Below are 19,127 nucleotides of genomic sequence, written 5' to 3'. Positions count from 1 at the left end.
ATATCTTCTTTGGATGTTTATGAAAAACTAAATAAGAACATCTAATCTATTTGAGATAAGGTTTAATTTTAAAAACCAATTAACAACAAACATTAAGAAAATAACAGGACAGAGGGTAGGAGCTTGGCAACAATCATAAAGGTGATATGTGAATGACTAAAGATCAAGAACATTGCTCTGTACTCACTAACCTTAAAAATCACATGCTTGAAAATGTATTTCATCAGATATTCTTCATTCCTTTCCAATGTTTAATTGGAATTTTACTATAAAGAAGAACTTTCACCAATTATTTGTTTAGTCTAAAGTATAGTGTGACTGGAACTATAGAAAGACCAAGGCAAATGTCTAGTTATTTCTCTTTATGTATTGATTTTCAGAGTAATAGGTTAATGCTCTGTCAATTTCCAATGGTGACCAATAAAATAGTTTTGTTTTTGTTGATTTTTATTTATTTTTCATATTCAGTTTATTTATTTGTTCTTTGCCATGTAGATATTTAAACTTTTTATATATGTATTTCCTTCTTTCTTTCATGGCTTAGGGGTGTCATATTCCTCTCAGAAAAGCTACCTACATCTTAAGATTAGATAAACATTTCTCTCATGTTTTATTCTATGGATATATTTCATATATTTAGATCTTTGACTCATGGAACTCATTTTGGTGTAAGGTATGACATAGAAATTCAGCTTTTCATTTTCTGGATATTATCCCAACACAATTTATTAAATAGTTCTTCTTTCTACTTATTTAAAATATCAATTTTAGCATATTTTAAATTCTTGTATATTTGGATCTAAATCTGTTTCATGAATCTGTTTTCATGTATCATTACCTCTTCTTTTTCATATTTTTCTGGATATTTGTATATTTAAATTTTTGTCATACAAATAGTGAAAGCAGCTTGTTTCCCCTTCTGTATGAAAAATCCAGTTAGTATATGTACTGGTTTCTAGCCTTTATGTCTCTCTATGAATAGATACACATGCATATACACAGTTTCTATATGCATAAATATATATATGTAAACATACATACATACACATAACACACATGTAAATGTATGGAAAGAGAGACATAGGGAATGATAATGCAAATGGAGTAAATGTTAATGAGCAATTTGGGAGAAAAGTAAATGGGAATTCTTTGGCTTTTGTTTTTTTAATGTTTATTTATTTGAGAGAGAGAGAGAGACAGACAGACAGACAGTGTGCACGCATGCGTGTGTGTGTGTGTGTGTGTGTGTGTGTGTGTGTGTGTGAGGGGCAAGAGGGAATCCCAAGCAGGATCCATGTTCGGCACAGAGACCAACAAGCAATCCCATGAGCATGAGATCATGACCTGAGCTGAAATCAAGAGTTGGATGCTTAACTGACTGAGCCACCCAGGTGCCCCCAAATGTGAGTTCTTTGTATTATTCTTTCAACTTTTCTCTAAGCTTAAAATTATTTCAAAATGAAAAAGTTAAAATTACCTTATTACACTTTAGTTTCCTCTAATTTTGCTCTTTTGGGAAATTAGGAAGCCTTTGCTTAATCCAACCATCTTACCCACACTGCAGTTTCAAATAACAATGTGTACAAAATCGATGAATGTGGATCAAAATACAGCTTTTCTAATGGCTCAGAAAATATCCAATAAGGTCAAAGCACACTTGATAATGGCTGAAATGAAGCCTAGATTTTAGATTCAAGGACAAAGTGGGGCTTTCTCTTTACTATGAAATCTTAAGGCCTACCTGTTGGGAGAAGTGTATTAGCCAAGCAAGCTCCATGACTATATCCACATGAGCACAATAAAGAAAGGGCAAACATCAGAAGCCCTGGAGTGGAGGCAGGTTCAAGACATTACAGGGAGCCCTGTCCCCACTCCTGAGTTAGAGTAACAACACTCAGCTGTGGTCCTGTGAAAACCCCAGACTGTGACCAATCAGAACAGTCACCCCTCTGGAACAGTAGTGAGTGAAGGGAGAGGGACCATAGATGGTCCCTTAACCCTTCTATTTCAGGGCCCACGTTAAGTCCCCTCCTTGATAGGGGTGTGTTTACAGGCCTAACACTCATTGTGAATCAGAACCCTTTCATCTTATTGTCTCATTTTGTTTCTTCCTTCATAGTGTCTAAACTTTCTTGAATTTTACACGAACTTTAAGTGGGTGCTAACTAAAATTGATTTATTTTTCCTGAAATAAATATTTTTTAAAACATAGACTATTCTTAATTTATTTTGTGGAAACCTTTAAGATCTCTGTCTTATTTAGGACTACTGGGTTATTCTTATTATAATATTTTATGTGAAAAGTGATGAGATGACTATGCTCTGAATCAAAGAAGCATTTATGATAACACTACAAGACACGCTAATGCTTACCTGACTTTGTAACCTGGTTCACTGGTCCTCAGGTCAGTAGCCCCCTGGGCTCCAGTTGGCCCAACATGGGGGTGGTCTGAGTTAATCCAGTTCTGGTGCCAGTAGCTTTTTCCTAGACGTGAAGCTGCCTCAGTGGTCTTCATGCTACTCTGAGAGGACTAAGTTCTTACAGTCTAATCAGAAGCTGTGATAACTCCCACTTATCCTTTAAAATGTAGCATTTCCTCAAAGATTGGTAAAGAATCTTAGTAAAGATTCTTTAAAGATTCAGGTGATTTTCCTGCCTACTGTTTTTTTTAAAATGTGTGTTTATCTTTTTTGAGAGAGTGTACGCATGAGTCAGGGAGGGGCAAAGAGAGCTGGAAAGAGATAATCTCAAGCAGGCTCTGCGCTGTCAGCACAGACCCTGATGTGTGGCTTGATCTCATGACCTGAGCTGAAATCAAGAGTCAGATGCTTAACTGACTAAGCCAGTCTTTATATAAAAGTAACTGAAAGTGAAATAGTTCAGTGGGGTGATGGTTATGAGGGTTTGCTTGGGAGAAAAATTCCTTTTTTGGCTAATATTTGAACATGATGAGCATGGGAACTGCCATACAGAACATATATGTGACCAATGTATTCAATGAACTGAACTAAGAGGTTATAATCAGAAAAAGAGCTTTGTTTTATTCTTCCCCTCTATTATAGTTACATAAATAACATACAATATTGTCAATTTCCAGTTGTCTTTTTCTTTTAAAGATAGCTCTCTTATCATATTAAAATCAAATTCTGTAAACCCATCTTTTATTCATTTCAAAGTTAAAAAGGGGATCTTACCTGGGTCAGGAGATCCATCTCTCCCAGCAAATTGCTGAACATTTGGTCTATATCTTCATTTGACTCACCCATCTGAAAAACGGAAACAAACCCAGATGTAAGTAATTTAATAAAAGCCTGGTCCCTGGACAATTGTCTCATCTCTTTTTTTTCCCCAAGAGCCGTATCCATGGGCAAGTAAGTTGAAAAGAGAAGGCTATGGAGAGAAATGTTCACTTCAGCCTAAAATTCCATGCCTGCCCTCTCTCCAATTTGCTTTGTCCAAGGAAAGCCAACTTCAGTTGGGGGCTGAAGGGGACTTCAGTTAAAACAAAAGATGACTGTAAGGCCATGGAACAAGCACATTCCTAGGTAACAGACACACATAGGCAGGGAGGTATATATTTGAATCCAAGGAAGCCATTCATTCAGTAAATGCTTAGGGTCAGACCACACAAGGTAAGGAGTTATGGGTCTGTGTGTGAAAGTCAGAGTAAGGGAGGATGCAAACATAGCATCAGTGAATACAAATGGGATAACAAAGAGGGAAGATCTCATTTTAGGTAGGTTGTTAGGCTTAGTGTCTATCACAGTCTGAAAGGGAAAGTGCTGCATGCAGGTCCTGCCTCTGGTTGGGGAGGGGAGCAATACCAGGATCCACTCAAAAGTGGTTTTATTTCCTCCCAGTTGCTTACAAAACATCTGAACCATACCCTCCCTTCTTTAAATTACCTACAACAGGGAGGAAAGTATTTATGTCTACAAAGTACGCATGGTTTCACACACTGTCCTCTCAAACAATTCATCTGGTATTCAAAATCTTGTAATGGATGATTTATTACTTTAAAAAATTTTAATGTTTATTTTTGAGAGAGAGAGAGACAGAACATGAGCAGAGAGAGAGGGAGATACAGAAACCAAAGCAGGCTCCAGGCTCTGAACTGTCAGCACAGAGCCTGATGCAGGGCTTGAACCCACAAATCACAAGATCATGACCTAAGCAAAAGATCGGAAGAGCAGCGACTGAGCCACTGAGGCATCCCCATTTATTACTTTAATAAGAGGAAGTTAGCAGCATAAACAATAAAATTCCAGAAATACCCATGTGAATTTAGTTCCATCAAAATATTATGCAGTACAATGCGACAAAATAAAAAAAAATCCTTCAGATGAATTATTATTAACAGGGAAAGTTAGGAGTGTTAGAGTACTGTGGTGAACATTTCATTATAATATATATATATAAATGTCAAATCACTATCTTGTACACCTGACACTAATATGATATCTAAACTATATTTCAATTAAAAAAAAAGAGTGTTAGTATTAATACATTTTAAATTTTTCATAAGAGAAAAGTAATCCATTCAGAGTGGAAAAAAGAAATTTATTTGCTGACCTGAAAAGTGCCTGCCAGTGTTACAAAAAAACCTCATAGAAAACAAAGATGATATTAATAAAAAGAACCCTGCCATTAATGCTTTCTCTTAAATCATTACATTTGGAAAAACACTAAAATGCTGAAGAATAAAGTCAAATGTGATGATGATGAGTCAGAAAAACATAATCAACCCAAAGACCTTAGCTTCTCAGCCTGTACGCACAGCCATACATAGTGGGCTAAGGACGTGCCAGAGTGAATCACACACCTAAGATGGAAATAACTGAAAACAACAGCATTCTCATGATCTCTGCTGAAACTCTTCCTGTGTTCATCTGGTAAAAATTTTTCCCCCTGCCCTTACATTCCTTTTTCCTAGAGTCTGTTGGTATTAGATTATTAAAAGGAGTCAACCTCAAAATCAGGCTGTACATCTGCTTTTGAATGAATTACAGTTTAAAAGAGTTGTAACCTTGGTGAAAATAATGAGACATTTGAGTTAAGACAAAAAACTCTCTCTGCCCTTCTGCTGCTGCTCTCTCTCTCAAAATAAATAAACTTTAAAAAAATTAAAAAACATAAATTTGGATGAATCTGTAACTTCAATCATCTTACATATTTACTCTTCCTACAAGAAAACTTTATTTAGGGAATGGGGAGAGTAAGAGTTACAGGGATATATATGTGTATCGTGTATACACATATGCACACATCTGAGCATGAAAAAATAGGGCTGTGTCTATTTGTATCTGTGGTATCCTCCAAAGGTCAATATCAAGACTAAAAAGACAGAGAGCCAAAAAGAGAAAGAGAACACCCAGCCCTGACAGCTCAGAGTGTTATTCGGGTTAGCAGTCCAAAAGAGCAGGGGTGGAGCAGCCTTACTGAGGCAACGGATTGCAAAACAAGCAATGTGCACATCATGATTGGGTGGAATTAACATCTTTTTGTGAGTATGTAATTTCTGGGTTCCTTTTGGATCTGGGGAACAACAAATTGTTCATTAAGAAAAACTGGAATAATACTTTACCAGAAAGATTTGTTGATTTTTTTTTTCTGGAAAGAAGGGAGTAGCTAGAAGAGGGGTGGGTGGTTGAGGTTGCACACCCAGACTGAAATTCTACCTCAGAGAAAATCCCTGATTTTCCCTAATGGTCAGTATTTCCTTAAGGCTTAATTTGTAAGCCTCAGTTTTTACCCTCAAGAGGTTTCTCTTCTCCATGTATATAAATCTTTTTTATTAATGCTTAGTTTTTAGAGAGACACAGAGAGAGAGAGAGAGAGACAGAGAATCCAAAGCAGGATTTGCTCTGCCAGTGGGCTCGAACCCACGAACTGTGAGATCATGACCTGAACCAAAGTTGGACACTCAACCGACTGAGCCACCCAGGGGCCCCTGTTTTCCACATACACAAATTTCATAGATAACATTCAAATATATATATTTAGAAATCTATCCACATAATGGATTAACAATTCCAGCCATAATTTTGGGCCTAGATCAAGAAAGACCTTACTTTATCTGTCAGAGTAGCTTGCCTAAAAATATCCCATTCAGTTTCTTATGGGCACTTCTATCATTATTGCCCTTCTGGTACATTCTCATCCCACAGGCTCTAACTTGGCTACTGGTCATTATTCACTTATTAGTCTGATTTAGAAACCTTGGCCTAGTCCTTGACTCCTCCCATTCTTCCATCTAATTGTCAAAAAAAATATCCTGTTGTTTTTTTCCTGGGGAGCACTCTCCTTTCCTTCACCATCACTGTCAAGCCATGATTCAGCCCCTCATCAGCTCATCCACCTCCAGTTCCTACATCCCCTTCGCAAGCCTCACCACCATCGCTGTGAATTTGATGAATCTGAAATGCAAATTTGAGTGTCACTCTCTCGCTTAAGAACATGCCATAGTGATCATGATGAAATAAGTGCAAAGAGTTCAGGTCTCAGGCTGTCTTTCAAAGTCCTTCATAGTAGCTCTTGACATTGTCTGAAGAGGCTTTAAAATTTTTTCCTTATCCATGTATCCTTCATGAAATCCTATTTATTATTTGAAATCCAGCTCTCATGTCAACACTCCAATGGTATCCTCATAATTTGCTGTCCATTGCCCTTGGTAACCCTATCAGTAAATCCTGGCAGCAATAACAACCTCGATAAGATATTTCACCTTTTTAGGTTTGTTTCCTTGTTTGTAAAGTAAAAGGAATAACATGTAATTCACAGGACTGTGGTGATATTTAAACAAAATAGCATATGGTTCTTGGTGTAAGCACTCAGTAATAGCATTTACCATAGTGAATCATGCTTTTTTTTTTTTTAAACGTTATATTTATTTATTTTGAGACAGAAAGAGAGAAAGAGCAAGAGAGCGAGCATGAGCAGGGGAGGTGCCGAGACAGAGGGAGAGACAGAATCCCAAGCATGCCCCACACCCAGTATGCAGCCAGAATAGGGGCTCCGTCCTATGTGAGATCGCAGCCTGAGCTGATATCAAGAGTTGGACGCTTAACCAACTAAGCCACCCAGGCTCCCTGAGTCATGTTTTTTGTACGACTGTGTTTGAACTGGTTTCCACACTGGGAGCTGTTATTAAAAGATCAGATCTCATTCATCTTTGTGTTTAAAAAACACTTGTGGGGATGAGCACTGAGTGTTATGTGGAAATTAATTTGACAATAAACTATTTGTAAAAAAAAAATAATAATAAATAAATAAATAAATAAATAAATAAAAGAAAACCAAAAATAAAAATAAAAATTAAAAAAAAATGCTTTGGGGGCACATGGATGGCTCAGTTGGTTAAATCTCTGACTCAGTTTCCAATCAGGTCATGATATTCATAGTTCCTGAGATCGAGCTGCGAGTTGGGCTCCATGTGCTGATAGTGCGGATTCTCTCTCTCACTCTCTCTCTGTCCCTCCCCCACTCGTGTGTGTGTGTGTGTGTGTGCACGTGTGCGTGCATGTGTGTGTGCACACAGGTTGCTAAATCCTAGGGTTCCTTTAACTATCAGGACATTTATACAGAAAGTCTGCTTCTAAAGCTGCTGTCACAGCTGTAGGATTGTGGAACCTCACTCACTAGAGCGATAGTTCACTTTTTCCAGTGCTAAATGAGCGAATACTGAAATTTATACAGACAAGCTCTATTGATAAACACAAAAGTTTCATTGGGGCTTATATCTACTTAGGCCTCAATCAGTTTTCACGCTCACAATTTTTGCTGCTTTGAGAAAAATCTAATAGCTATTATGCATTTTGGGTGACATTATCAATGGCTTTCTTTCTCATCTAATTAAATTTGAAGTCAGTTAATGTTTCAAGCAGTAGGTTAATTAATCATTATTTAATAAGTAAAAACAAGTTATGTCTTCTATCTTATTTCTTCATTCACATTATATATCTAATTAATTTTAACCCAATAACATAACATAGATTTATGCCATAATTCTGATTAAAAATGTATCAGCTTAACTATATAGTAATATATGAGGTTATCTGTTATCCCTTTAACATATAATTTGTGATACATATGTGTTTTGCTACTTACATCGAATTGTCTGTTTCTGGCTTGCACTGGGTTTCAAAATAGAGAATAATTTATATGTATGTGTATATTTTTTATTTTTCGTGTATTTAAATGTGAATTTGCTAATCTGTAAAATAAAAAATGAAAACACATATGAACATGTTCAAGTATTCCTCTCATATATGAACTGAATTTTGAGCATAATAGCATTAGATTAAAGGGGTTATTTGATATATTTAAAACAAAAATATTTACTCATTATATATACAATTTTGTATATGAAACAAAATAGATAATAATACATTGATAAGCATTTTTCATAAAACGGTACTTTTCAAAAAATTAGTCTTAAAAAAGGTCTTAAAAAAGTGCTCCTAACAATTTCTGTATGAAACCAAAAGGTTAAGATTTTTTCCCTTGTGATTATCAGTTCTTGGCTTTACAGAAATGACGTACTCAGTGGCAGTCAGCATCAAGGAAGAAGTTTGTGTTATACACATTTTTATAAGACACTTTTGTCAAATGTCTAATTTCATGTAGCACCAAATTAAGGTATAAATCTGTAGATGGTCTAATTTGAATGTGTGCAAAGCTCATCTTTTCAGCTGTGCTCTTAGTTATGTCTAATTTTTACATGAATTGAGATACTGGTATCAAGAACAGAATGAAAGAATATGTTTTAGTAAAATTAAAATAATAAAATAATAAGGAATGAATAAAAAAAAGACTTTTCAATCATTAAAATGAATCAATTAAGTTCAGACAAATTAGAATTGGTTTCCGAAATTCCACCAGAATAGTTGCTACCTCTCTCTGTTCTATGCATGGCTGTGGGTTGAGAGGAAGAGGAATCTCCCTGTTCCATCACCTGCCTGATCATCATAATGATTAACACACAATTAGGTGTTCTCCCTCTGTGCCATGCATTGTTCTTGAGCTTACGTGGACTGACTGATTAGATGCATCCTCACAACCACCCTAGACAGGACACTTTTATTTTCCCTACTTTATAGATGAGGAAACTAAGGCTCCTAGAGGTTAAGTAACTTGCCTGAGGCTACACCATTCAAGTCAGTCAACAAGCATTTATTGACCTCAGACACTGTTAATAAACATCTGGGAGAGGTATTTCTATTCATCAATGTGTCAAGGATTAAATATCTACGCTTCATCTACTTGCTGTATGTCTTCTTATTTTGAAGACAGTTAAAAATGTTTGCATCTGTGCATTTTTTTTTAACTTTACATGTTATCTTGTGTTTCTTAGTGCATGTAAGCAATGCTGTGAGTCTATAGCTAGATTGCCAGAGTCTAAATATAACTAGAATTAGTAAGAAAAGAGAGTTGAAAAATTAGACGCTCTCTGTCCATATGAATTGGCTTTGGTATTTTTATTATTTTTAAATTAAAAAAGGAGCAGGCCATGTTCCTTTTTTTCTTCAAGTATAAAATCAGCCCACACAATTACAGATACCAAAAAAAGAGAAAATTTAAAAGAATTCTGTTAATTACAAAGATCATACTTAATATGGAATATGAAGTGTAGAATCCAGAAGATACCAAATGCTGGTGGGAACTATGACATGACTAGTGTACAGTATGACTGGAAAATAATTGCCAATATTGAATTTTACCTGATTCCTTCAGTGTAGTTTTTTTTTGCAAAATGCAATGAAAGCACTTATCAAGAGGAAGTGGTTCACGGAACAACATAGCACATGGTTAAAGGTTCTTGCAATGTTTGGGGGAGGGGAGAAGCTAAAGCTTCTGTAACATAAAACAGGAAACAGAAGCATCTCTAAAATTATACATAATATCAAATAACACTCAACAAACAACTAAAATGAAAAAAAATCTCTTAGGTCTACTTGACAGGCTTTATATACCACATCTGAGATAAGTGAAAATTTTAAGAAATAAGCTAACAAAAAGTTACTAAGTTAATGGGATAATCACTATGATCACACGAACAATACAAACACCCCAATCATTCACAAAGGAAATTCTTGTGGACACTGGGGATATGCAAATGTATGGTCATGCAAAAGGAACTATCAAGACAATAGGGTTCTCTGGTAATATTGTGATAGCAAGAGTTCAGTGGAAAAAAAACATCTGTAAATGAAAAAGGAATCATGAAATGATTTATTTCAGTAATTTAAAAACCACTATCGAGGTGCTTTGAAGAGCTTTAGAATTTGTCATAGTGTAGAGAGATGCACATACACAGGACATGAGATGGGTTACCAAATTTTTTTAAAGTATGATTTTTAAATGTATTTATTTCCAGATTGCTTTGCTTTTGAGTGAATGCAGGGTGGAGAAGGGCAGGGTGCCACATTATGCTAAGTTAAGTTCCAGGGTAGGTTAAAAGTGGGATGGCTGTAAAGACCTAAAAATATTCAACAGAACTAAGAAGGAAATAGCTTGTGACACAGGGAAACAAACTGGTATGAACTCAATATCCTTGCTTCTATCTCTCCAGATGGCTTTTCTGTATCTTGGAGAGACAAATTGTAAACTATTTTCACTTGGATATACAGAGGCTGAAAAGGAAATTTTAAAATCTCGAGATTTTCTCAAATTGTCTTTTAATTCTATTTTGAGCATCCATATAAGGAATGGGCAGCTGCTTTTCTATTTGGGATCACTGTGACATCAAACTAAAGTGAAAACATAATTTAGGTTTTTTTAAAAAGACAAAAATAGAAAATATATTGTTCACTAATTTGTAGATAAAAACTATGGATATTAATTTTCATACAGAAAACTCCTGTGAATGTTTATCTATATTCACCATCTCCTTCTCATCTGTATTTTCTCCTAAATCTATCCTGCCGTGGCTGAATGTTTGTGTCGCTCCAAAATTTATATGTTGAAATCTAATCCCCAGTGTGATGGTGTTTGGAGGTGGGGACGTTGGGAGGTAATTAGGTCATGAGGGTGGAGCCTTCATGTTAGGATTAGCACCCTTATAAGAAAAGACACAAGAGAGCTTGTTTCCTCTCTCTGCTCTTTGCCTTGTGAGGATACTAGGAGATGGCCATCTGTAAACTAGGAAGAGGGCTCTCCTCAGACACCAGATCTGCTGTTGCCTTGATCTTGGACTTCCCAGTTCCAGAACTATGAGATATAAATGTTTGTTGTTTAAGCCACCTAGTTGGTGGTATTTTTGTTATGGCAGCCCAAACTGACCAAGACATATCCCAACTGGACTTTATTTGGCACCATGTCACTAAACTGTGCATCAAGATTACCAATGACTTTCATGCTGCTAAATCCAATGGTTAATTCTCAGCATCTTAAACAGCATTTATCACCATTCATTGATCATTCTCTCTTGGAAATACTCTTTTCACTTGGGTTTCATAAAAGCTTTCCTTCCTGCTTTGCCTACTAACAGAAGCCAACTGACTTGAAGCTAATAAAGCTTAAGTTTCAAGGCTCCTCATTTATAAGTTTTTTGTAAGACTGTATTTCTCTTCCAGCACCCCAGCAGCATGGAATTCAGTTATGGTAGGAGATGTTCCCGGTCATGGTTCCAGGGCTTAGAATGGGGTCAAGGGGCACCAGCACTATGTCCACTTCACCTGGACTCCAGCAAAAGCTGGATCCTTAGTAAATCTCATGTACTGTGGACCCTACCTATGCCAAGGAGAATATGTGAAGAAGACACCGTTCTGCTCTGCTTCTTGCATGAAGTCACCTTGACTAAGGCTTCATGGCCACCTTATATTGTCTCTAGGATCAGACTAGCAGTTGGGAGGTAGCAAGAACTGAGGTAGCAAGAACTGATGGTATGGTCCTGGCTGAGTTGGACCAGCTGCTTCCTGGGCCATTGGGAGCCATGGGGTACCATGCCATATCTAGTGACAACAAATACCTTAATTCTCTGTGGTCTTTCTCCTGGGCAAGACACAGTGTCAGAGTAAGAAACCACAGAGGAAGTTACAGATGAGGCCTTACCACAGGGAGCTATGAGACCGATATAAACTTTTTTTAAACTATCAAAAATAAATTTAATTTTGTGCAACCATGCTGGAGGAAAGACTAAATTTTTTCCTACCTCTATAGAAAACTGTATTTCAAATTCATCCTCATACAGAGAAGTGATCAAAGAATATGCAGCCAAAATGTAGGAAAAAATGTATCAGACAGATAGGCAGATAATTAGTTATAATAAAAATAAGTGTTGCTTTTTGGATTTTGTGATGTTTGTGGTATGCGTTTTTAAAAATTGGTCATTTGTTGAGATTTCCTTTCTCTAAATATTTTCTTCTGTTCTTAATTTTTTATTCTACTTTCTAAAGAGAGTCTCCCCTAAGCTGTATAATATTTAGGCCCCAAAGATCCTGGAACTGTCCCTGCTCACATCACTGGCTTCTTATTTGAGCCTCCTACATGAGTTTCTCCTCCTCTCCCTGATCTAGTTTTCCTCCTGGTCTTCATCTACATCCATTCCCTGGTGACATCATGCTGCCTTCGGCTTTACATATCATGTACATGCTGTCAATTCCCAAAGTGAACCTCCTACCCAAACTTCTCTCTTACTTCACACATTCAACTAGTACTTAGCACCGCCCTGCCCCCTGCCTCTCTGATTTTATCTCCTTTAACTGTCCGCTCACACCAACCTGCAGCTGTTCCTTGAACACTGTAAGCATGCATTTGCATATGTGCTTCTCTGTCTGCAACATCTGTTCTCCACTTACCTAAGTGGCTTGCTGTCCACTGCCATCAGGTCTTTGCTTAAATGTTTCCTCCTTACTGAAGCCTTCCCTGACGTATTTTAAAATCAACTCTCTTGCACAACTCCTGTTTTCCCTGCTTATATAGTCTCTCTACTTACCAACTAGAACATAAGCTATATGAGGTCAGGGATTTGACTGATTTTGCTTACTGCTGGATTCCAGCAAGTAGGCCAATGTAGATACATGATAGTGAATATTTGTTCAGTGAATGGATGAATACAATTTTTTAATTAAAATGTAATATATTCATTTAGGCTTCATGAAGTCACGGTTTACCTTTATATTTCTAGTGCTAAGCACAGTACCTGCCCTGGTCATAGAAGAACTTCAAAAGCACTTACTAAATAAATGAATGATTTAAGAGAGAGCAGCAGAGGTAAAAAGAAGCTAGGGAAGACAGATTTCAAAAACGAAAATGATTCTACAACCACCCTAGTGGATGTCAAGAATGCATAGTGGATGTTGACACCAATGGATGAAAGACGGCTGGGGAATGATACTGACTCAGAGTAACTCCCATCTCTGCTAAGTCAAGCTCCAGTGTAGGTGGAAAGACCCTAAAATGCAAGACAGTAAGTAACATAGATGTTACTTAGCCCTTTCAAAGGCTGTAACTTTAGAAGTAGAAATTGGATGGACCCAACTTTAACCAAATAATCAAACTTAGGATCATCATTGACTGGACAGCATGCCACCACTGCTGATGTGAAGCACTGAGGACATGGCATCACCCTTATAATGCTGCTGCTAAAATGTTTAGGCTGAGTCTAGTCAAGAGGAATCAATCAGACAAATCCAAATTGAGGGACATTCTGCAAAGCAACAAAGTGACTGGTTTGGACTCTTCAAAGAAAAAAAGATATTACAGGGATAATTAAGAAAATCTGAATATGGACTATATATCAGAAAATGTATTAAATCAATGAAATTTTTGGAGTGTGATAATCATACCATGATTGTGTAAGAAAAGGTCTTTGTCCTTAAGAGATAAAGTGAAAAAAATAGAGCAAATACAATAAAATGTAAATAATTAGTAAATCTGAGTGAAGGGAATATGGATATCCATTGCATATTCTTGCTTTCTGCTGTTGTTGAAGTTTTGAAGCTTTTCAAGATGAAAAGCAGGGGGAAAAAACCCAATCTTTTAAGTTAGACAGACCCGAGCTTAAAAAAACATGGCAAAACAAAACAAAACAAAACTAGAAAGAGGAACAGGGGAGAATAAAAAGTAGAGGCAGGCAAAGACAATGTAAAAGAAAAAAAAGAACCTATCCTGTGAATTGCTGATATCATCTAATTCTCACTAAAACCATGTGGGGGTAAATACTTCTTCCATTTTCACAGATGAGGAGCATGTGGTCAGTTCGAGATCTCACAGAAACATAGGTAGAAAATACACTTAGACTCACCCAATGCATCCTCCTAGAGATGACACACATTCCAACACACACAGAGAAACGTAACTCTGTAGTGTGGATTACTGCATGATTTAGTTACCTTAAATCTTAAACACAATACTTACCAGGTTATATAGTGTCTGTTAAAGTTTTGTATTTTTATATCCTAAGAATGTATATCAATCACAAATTTTTTAAAGTAGACTCCATGCCCAATGTAGGACTTGAACTCATGACCCCGGGATCAAGACCTGGGATCAAGAATCAAACACTCCACTGACTGAGTCACCCAGGCACCCCACCTTTTTTCACTTACAAATAAAAGTTCTAGATATTTTCATATTATTATTAGGATGAGCTATTTTTTACAATTCATTGCCAAAGTTCTCAGATTATAATTTTCAAAGTGAAAAGACACTGAAATGGCAGAAAACACATCACAAAGAATTGCCTTTTAGGTGCCAAATGCCTACCTATCAAAAGCTTCTATTAGAATTCAAGAGAAGTTTAATAGTACTTAAGATAATAAAGAAAAATGAATCTTTTTTGTTTAACCAAATAAAAAATATAGAAAAATTCACAACATTCTTTGATAAGCCTAAAAATTATACTGTGAACTCTGAAGGTTTTAAGGAACGTTGTATGGTCTTGAGTAATGAAGAGCTGGGTGTCCTGGCATGCTCTGTACATCTTAACATTTTAGATTCTCCATTTGAAGAAGTGAGGACTCCAGTTGTATTTATAATACTAACAAAAAATGATACGTAATTCTTTGAATCACTTTCTGCTCTTAAGTTTTAAAATTTTCCTAAACATAATGCAGCATCCTCCCACCTCCAAAAAGAAAAATATTAATGAGTTAATCAATGATATGTGACAGAAATGTTGAAAGTTCTCAAGATGAGAACTGAAAAATGACCTTTGGCTTTAATACATAAAAGTCACTGGTTATCTCTGGAGTGTTGAGGGCTTCCAGAAGTGAATGGGAAATAGAGATAACAACACAAACAACAGCACTTATATATGCTGCCTTCTCTATCACTGAGAATTCTTCTGAAGTCGCTTTCATGGCTCCAAGCATCATCCATGTGGATGTGCTGCACCATCATTTAATCAGTTCCCTATTGTTGGAGATTTACAGTTTTCTCTTCTTTTCAAAGATATGATGCTATGAGCCAGATGTTTGCATTTGCAGAAAAATTATATGCAGCATGGCTGAACAATAAAACTGGAGATATCAACCAATTCTTGACTTTCTGTGGGGTGAGGAATTTTCCATTTCTGCGTCTTGGTCAATATTCTGCACCTGTCGCTAAGAAATCCCCAAAGATTGGGGCTCTGGGTAATGATAAGGGTCAAGTGTGGTAAACTGCATTAATGAGCTCAAGCAGTGTGTGTCCTACTGTGTCATTTATTTCTCTCTGTTTAGAACTATTTGCAGTCATTTCTGTGACTGCTGGTGTGTGCAAAACCTATTAGGGTGATACATGCCATGGAAAAAATTTACATCAGAAAAATCTGAGGTATATTTAAGATTTTTCAGTGACAACCCAGTTTTATTTCTTTTCCTGAGTTTCTTACTAACATTCGTCTCTTCTTCAAAAACACCGACAATACTTTTCACTCTATTTTAAAGAAAGGAATTGAATTTGTACTCCCCTACATTTAGGATGATTCATCCCTTAAATAAAACAAAAAAAAAAATCTAATATTTTTCTCCTAAACCATCTTCCCTATGTGGCCAGGGTGCAGTGTGCAGGAGTTTCAATTTTGTGCACATCTACCTCCCCTCTGTGACATGTGGGCCCATCTAGGTGGGCCTCAAGTGGGGGACCACTGAACTGCAGGGGGCAGATGAGACCCTCCTCCAGGGAAGAAAACAGTCTAGAGCCGGGATGCCTGGGTTCAGGACCCAGCACTGCCACTTACGGCTGGGCAAGTTACTTCACTTCTCAGTGTGTTAGTTTTATCTTTGAAAAGGTGTGAAAAAAAGCTATATCATGGGGTCAAAGTGAGAATTCTATGAATTAATACATGTAAAGTGCACAGAATGGGACTGGCTTAGATGGAAGAGCTCAGGAATAGAGGTCTTCATACTATTAAGCAGTCAGAACTACAGCCATCTTTTAGCCTCCCGGAAGCCCAGAAGGCTGATGTGTAAAGACACAGGCTAAGGTCAGACACGGATCATGGTTCTGGAGAGAAGGAGGGTGATAACAGCATGGCGTATTATTAGAGACAACTGTCTCCAAACCAGGCTCCTCCCTCTTGCCCCATCCTTCCCCACCAGAGAAACCACTTGGCCCAGGGATGTTCTTGGTTGCAGCTGGTTGGGGTGGGGAGGCCATAGTTGAAAAAGGAACTGAGTAAAAAAAAGAAAACCCACAAAGACTGCATCTTTTAAGACCCTAATGGAAACCAAGAACACCAGCCTCTGCTTTGTGGAGTATGCTGGAACGGCCGAGGGTAACAGCTAAGGCCACACTCATCGCACATTTCTGTGCACTAAATTTTGACATGAACTGGTCACTTACTGCATGTGTGCCCCTGTATGATACTTATCTTCTCAGAGCTTCCATTCCTTCACTTCACTTCTTAGAGCTTCCATTCCTTACACAAAAATGTATCTAGGTGTAAGTAAGGAATAGCCCCTGCTCCAGACACCCTAGATAGTGTCTCTGCACCCTCATCTCACAGGCTTTTCCTGGCTTATTCCCGGAGTCCTGGGCATGGCTCACGTGTGCTTTTGAATGGGACTATCCTGTGCCAAGGACTGCAGTCATTCTTGCTGCACCACCATCCACGGTGCTGTCCTTGCAGGCTACGTGCTCTTTCTATGGTGGCTCTGCTTTCCTCCTTCCTGAGGTGGCAGTTCTTCCTTCCTCTTTTGACCTCTGTGTGATTAGTGTTACTCTCGGCTGTTCCAGTGTATAGGCAGAGAGTGTGCATTCCATAAATGCTTCTAGAGCTAATGAATGAATCTGGAAGTGAAAAATCCTGGTATAAAACTGCAACCTATCAGGACACCTAGGTGGCTCAGTCAGTTAAGCATCTGACTTCTGATTTTGGCTCAGCTCATGATCTCACAGTTTGTGAGTTCGAGCCCTTGGAATTGTCTCTCCCTGTCTCTCTGTCCCTAACCCACTCATGCTTGCTCTCTCTTTCTCTCTCAAAATAAATAAACTTAGAAAATTAAAACACCCTGCAACCTATCATTGTATAGGTAAATGAGTTATATAAAATAAATAATTGCTTTGTATATATGTTTATGTGTCCCCTGTTTCCATAGGCCATACCAACCTAAGTGAACAATTGGGAAATATGATTATGTGCAGAAATGCCAAGATATTAGTCTGTAGCCACCTAAAGATGATAACTAGGAAATGGCAAATTAAAAATTGATTATATACCATAAAAACCTTTTAAAAGGTAATGCTTTTTCTATGGAGCATTTAATCATTGTACCTACTCATCAGGAGGTACAAAGATTCTTAACTTATTACTACAATTAGTAATTACTATATCATTACCATATATAACACATAACAATGTCAGCATTGATTAATAGTTTGATATAATTTATTTTGCCATAATTATGAGATGTCTGTCATGAAAAATACAGAAATTTGTGTCTGAATAAGCCAAGTAGATGGAAACTAACCTAACTACAGAGCATCACAAACAGCAAACTAGTTAAGATCTGAGCACGTTCTGGAACAAAGCAGGACACCTATCAGTTCTGTTGACATTTGAGAATATCCAACGGCTCTATGCAAGTTTCTTCAATTGCTTTGTGAAGGATATTTACACACAATTTCCTATGGGTATTACTTTTATATACGGCAAATGAGTCTTTTAATTTAATTATATTTTTCTCCACACTGTCTACATGAGATCACACCTAGTCTACAGCTGCAGCATTTAAAATTTCTCTCTTACATTGTGAGAAAGCACAACTATAAAATGAAAATAATGAATCTGAAAACACAGAAAGCTCCAGAGTTCTCTGTCCATTGTAGTTAGACCACAAGACAGTTCTCTATTTTATTCATGTGTCAAGAAAATAAAACCAGTGAGCATGGAACGTGGAATTACCCTTGATCCTCATTCAAACGGTATATGTTGGGGCCCTGTTCTATCATGAGAAAATTCATTAGGTGTGATTATGATAACTGGATGAGTCAAAACTGAATTCAGTCCTAACTACTGCGTGACCTTGAGCAACTTAACCTGTTAAGCTTCAGGTTTTTCATCTGTAAAATGAGAGATAATTCATCAAATTGTTTTGAGGTTAAATTAGCATAATCAGGCCCTGGCACATAGTACTGCTTACATATAGATAGATAAATTTAAAACACACTGGCAGAGAAAGACAAATACTATGATCTAACTTATATGTGGAATTTTTTAAAAAACAACAAAAACCCAAGCTCATAGATATAGAGAACAGATTGGTGGTTGTCAGGGGTAAGGGTGGGTGAAATGGGCGAAGTGGTCAAAAGGTACAAACATCTATTCATAAGATAAATAAGTTGTGGGTGTGTAATGTACAGCAATGGTGAGTGTAGTCAATAAGACTGTATAGTATATTTGAACGTTGCTAAGAGTAGATCTTAAAAGTTCTTATCACAAGAAAAAAATTTTATAATTATGTATGGTGACAAATCTTAACTAGAACTATGGTGGTCATTTCATGATATATACAAATATCAAATCATTATGTGGTACACCTAAAACCAATATAAAGCTATATATCAATTATATCTCAAAAAAAGATCAACAATGCCAAGTGTTGATGAAGTTGTAGAACAACTGGAAATCTCATATACTGCTATTGGAAATGCAAAATGGTATACCCACTTTGAAAAACAACATGGCAGTACCATATAAAAT

At 36.9% G+C, this 19,127-nt stretch overlaps 1 protein-coding gene across 1 annotated transcript in view; it reads right to left on the bottom strand.

Moving 5' to 3' along the window:
- The window catches only part of LOC120222614 (amyloid beta precursor protein binding family B member 1 interacting protein), a 105,039-nt gene that overhangs the window by 63,876 nt on the left and 22,036 nt on the right, over positions 1-19,127 (bottom strand). Inside the window, exon 2 of the mRNA XM_039220500.1 lies at positions 3,196-3,267. Coding sequence (XP_039076431.1) covers positions 3,196-3,267 — 72 coding nt within the window. The remainder of the gene's footprint in view (positions 1-3,195; positions 3,268-19,127) is intronic.

This window comes from Hyaena hyaena, unplaced genomic scaffold, assembly GCF_003009895.1.
Source record: "Hyaena hyaena isolate Hyena2069 unplaced genomic scaffold, ASM300989v1 scaffold_896, whole genome shotgun sequence".
Classification (NCBI taxonomy): domain Eukaryota; kingdom Metazoa; phylum Chordata; class Mammalia; order Carnivora; family Hyaenidae; genus Hyaena; species Hyaena hyaena.
Note: the sequence above shows the minus strand (reverse complement) of the source record. Positions and strands in the feature narration are given on the sequence as shown.